The sequence below is a fragment of the Limulus polyphemus genome, unplaced genomic scaffold (assembly GCF_000517525.1).
Source record: "Limulus polyphemus unplaced genomic scaffold, Limulus_polyphemus-2.1.2 Scaffold5353, whole genome shotgun sequence".
In the NCBI taxonomy this organism is placed as follows: Eukaryota; Metazoa; Arthropoda; class Merostomata; order Xiphosura; family Limulidae; genus Limulus; species Limulus polyphemus.
The window spans coordinates 33,978-38,128 of record NW_013670963.1 but is presented as its reverse complement, the minus strand read 5'-3'; the positions used below and the strand labels follow the sequence as shown (position 1 = coordinate 38,128).

General features: G+C 32.9%; 1 protein-coding gene across 2 annotated transcripts in view; it reads left to right on the top strand.

Moving 5' to 3' along the window:
• The window catches only part of LOC106472465 (tryptophan--tRNA ligase, mitochondrial-like), a 15,862-nt gene extending 11,925 nt beyond the window's left edge, over positions 1–3,937 (top strand). The window contains exons 6-7 of one of the 2 annotated variants that reach the window (XM_022401034.1): positions 1,443–1,507; positions 3,580–3,638. In XM_022401034.1, coding sequence (XP_022256742.1) covers positions 1,443–1,470 — 28 coding nt within the window. In that variant the 3' untranslated portion in view covers positions 1,471–1,507; positions 3,580–3,638. Of the gene's footprint in view, positions 1–1,442; positions 1,508–3,579 lie in introns of both variants that reach the window. The other variant, XM_013933116.2, reaches the window with a different exon arrangement.
• Positions 3,938–4,151: the final 214 nt, after the last annotated feature.

Sequence of the window (4,151 nt, the reverse complement as noted above, 5' to 3'; positions counted from 1 at the left end):
AATAGATTACACAGGTATTGAACAAGGTGATATAAACGTTTTTTACAGCCTAATGTTACAATTTGCAATTTCCTGATTAAGGATTCTTGTTCCATGTATGGTCTTAGGCCTGAAAAATGGTTTTTAAAGACTAAAATTCTGTTCTACGTAAAGATATGAGGGCCATAATATGTAACTACAGCACTCCGATATATTTCTCTGCAAATATTACGTGTCTTTAACATCTTTTCTTCACTCTTGTCCTTGCGATGTACAAGAAAAGTGTTGGTTAAGAAACAAATTACTTACCTAGTGAAGGCTTTACACGTGAGAAGTTTGATTGCCATCCAAATTACCTACTTTATGTAGGCTTGGGATGTGGGAAGAGTTTTGGCCGGCAACTAAATGACTTACGTATAAAACAATAAAAACTCTATAACCGAGCACTCTCTAAAGGTGGACCTTTCTTTTTAAGGGGTAAACTGGGACCTACCTATAGATGGCTTGTGATGTGGGAAGAAGTTTGGCTGGCAACTAAACCACCTACCTATAAAACTCTATAACCTGAGTGCTCTCGAAAGGTGGACCTTTCTTATTAAGGGGTAAGTTGGGACCTACCTATAGATGGCTTGGGATGTGGGAAGAGATAATTAAATTTGTTGTTGAATGAGCGAGCTAAATGCTGTGCAAGCTGGATGTGTTGAAGTTGGTCTTCTCCAACAGGTACTTCTGTTGCTCTGAAAACACACAGCACAAATGTCACTGGATGCGAAGTTCACTTACATTTCTGCTTGATTATGCATCCACAAAAATTAACAAATATATTAAAATTACTGTCAAATATTGTCAATAACAATTTCTTTTAAAAAGAAATATAACATGAAAGTTCAGAGAAAATCCTGCCACCAGTGTACCTGAGATTATGAAAGAACTAATTAAGTGAATGCATTATGATCATTACAGTCAGCTGCTTCAATACCTGTATAATCTAACACTGTAAAATCTTTTATATCACCTTGTTCAATACTTGTGTAATCTATTGCTGTAAAAAACGTTTATATCACCTTGTTCAATACCTGGTAATCTACTGCTGTAAAAAACGTTTATATCACCTTGTTCAATACCTGTATAATCTAACATAATAAAAATTGACATGGCTTTAATGAAATATATGTATTAAAATATTATTTTTGTCCGTGGTGGGATAGTGGTAAGTTTATGGACTTACAACACTAAAATCCATGGTTTTATATTCCCCATGGTGGACACAGCAGATAGTCCGATGTGGCTTTGCTCTGAAACAAACAAAAAACTTGTTTTCATTTGATGTTCTGGTCATTCTGTGTGTGAATCTCAAGGAAATTGTGTTATAAGATACTAGAATAAGTTTACTTTCCATTATACTGAGAAGTAGCCATTCATTCTTGTTCAAGATTATAGCTTAAGAAATATATTTTAAATAGGAATTTCAATGAAAACTATCTTGCATAGGATAAAACATCTCCACTATAAAGAAAATTTTGTTCAGGTCAGTAAATTGAATCCCATTGGAATACGAAGTTTGTTCCTCAGGTTAATCTATTCAAGTTTATACGTATTTCCAAGTTTAGCCAAATCCAATACTTTTACAAGCAGTATCTTAGTAACATCTTTAAATAACCCTGTAAGTGGAGTTACGTTGGTTACCTGCCAACACCTACATCATATAAATGAAAATTACCTAAAAACAGATTGCTACTGCTTGTCTTACAGTAGTTTTACTAGTTTATGTGACACACATATTCTAAAAACTGTAAGTTTTCAAATGGACTAAAGTCTCGCAAAGAAATTATTGCACAATAGAAACTCAGTACCACATTAACAAACCATAAATAGGCTTAACTAGTGTTAAGCCTACTTCTTATATGTTAAATATTGTAAAAAAGTCCTTTGGGGAAAATATGGATAAGTGCTTTGTTTTGTCTAAAATAATAACATTTAGTGTTGAAAAAATTAGATAAGTTGCATTAATTGAACTTTTACTGTTAATTTTTAACTACTTATTTTATTAACCTCCCTTCAAATCCCACAAGAGGGGCTAGTCTTAAACTAATGTGATGTGGTGTTCTAAATGGTATTATATGCAAGCCATCCTGTAAATTGAGAGATTTCAATACATTTCAAAAACTTTCCTTGTTGAGTTTGAACTAATGTTGTCAAAAACGTGATGACTCCAAATTTACAGATGTCTTTTATGTATTTGCTTATCATATATGTCACTTATCTATTCTTCACTCTCAAGTGATTCAGTGTACATGGATAAGTGGATATACATAATCTCTGCTTTTCAACTATAAGTTAAGTTTCTTTGTTGACAGTTGTGCTGTACAACTTTTTCAGTTTATTGGACTTTAGGTAGTTTGTCAGTAGCTCGCAAGTTGACACCGTCGACACATTTTCAGCATTTCTAGTTCTAAAAATTCGTTTCTTGTTTTGGATTTTACTACAACTTTTGTAGTCTAGATATTCTCTCTTCCCACCCTGTAATAGTGACTCATCAGTTCCTTTACAGAGTGGGAATTCTGGCTTTCAGTATTTCAAAAGTATGTCTACCTGATTAGAATTTTACACTTTTAGAATTAAAATGAATGTCAAACAGATACTTAAATCTGAAAGATCTTCCTTCTCACCTCCCCACAACTGATTTTCATCATAACTGTAACTTTTAAACAAAACTAATTTATAGCAGGAAGGCAGAGCTTATGTAAGACCCACTGATGTGTGAGCTATAAATCAACTGGAAGGTTGGTAAGTTATGTTTATTGTATGTAAAGGATGTTATGAAATTTTTTTGACAGTATGAATTCATACTTAACAAGGAGAGGCTTTCAGAGGTAAGTACCTATTTGATGATTTCGTGCGGAGGGAGAATACTACACTCATAACTAGTTGTATTGTTAATTCTTTAAAATTATTTTGGGTGCTTCGTTTCTAAAGATTTAGCTTCAGTTACAGTAACTTTGAGGTATTAGTTTATTATGATTGACCATGAAACTGAATTAATATTTTGGATAATTAACTTTATGTAATATACACAAGGGTCTATGCACAGAACATAACTGTTTTTTTTCTTCCTCTGTTTGGGTGGAATTGAGCCGATGTATTTATTGTTCTTCCTACCACGTGTAGTTTATTGTATACATCAGTTTATAAGATAAAAAAAATTCTTAATTTTCATGTTAGAGCAAATATCAAGTCTGTCAGACTTCTGTATATTTGATATAAAATAGTTCAATGTGACTTTTGATGATACAAGGACATGTTGACATTTTAGACAATTCAAAAGCTACTGGCCTTGGTACACAAGATAATATACAATACTCAGGAAGCCAATATTGAAGCACAGTAAATGAATGTATGTGGACTTTAAATTTCTAAAAATGTAAATATACAAAATATGATTATGATAAATGTTAATTTATAAAAACAGTCTTCCTTCGCACCACAACCTTTCTTGTTTCTTTTAGGTTAAAGTAGGTTTTAATTCTAAAAATAAACTTTTTATCCGTTTACACTGCTCAAGTCTGCTTCTCTAATACAACTTTTCTTATTTCTTTGTAGAAGAGACAGCAGCCAGCCGTTTAAAAAGTCTGAGACAGCCAGACAAAAAAATGAGCAAATCAGAAGCTGATCCAAAGGGTCGAATCGAACTTACAGATCCTCCAGATGTTATCAGAGAGAAACTTAAGAAAGCAGTCACAGACTTTACGTCAGCTGTAACATTCTCCCCAGAAGAGCGGCCAGGTGTCAGTAACTTGATAAATATCCATAATCTGTTTACAGGACTAACTCCAGAGGAAGTCTGTAAACAGAGCACGTGTTTTGATACAGCGCAATACAAGCTGGTCTTGGCTGAGATAGTTATTGAAAAACTTAAACCTATTCAGAGAAAGATAGATGATATTCTGAAAGAACCCCAACATATTCAATCTGTATTACAGAAAGGAGCAGAAAAAGCAACTGAAATTGCTATAGACACAGTTACACAAGTTAAAAAGTTAATAGGGATGCTCTAGTTAAATGTGATTTTATAAAATATGTAGTTTACTAATAAATATGTTTGGAGAGATTCTTTTCTTGTAAGATTTACACAAAGATATTGAATTCCTGCAAATCATGGGTTTAATAATGGT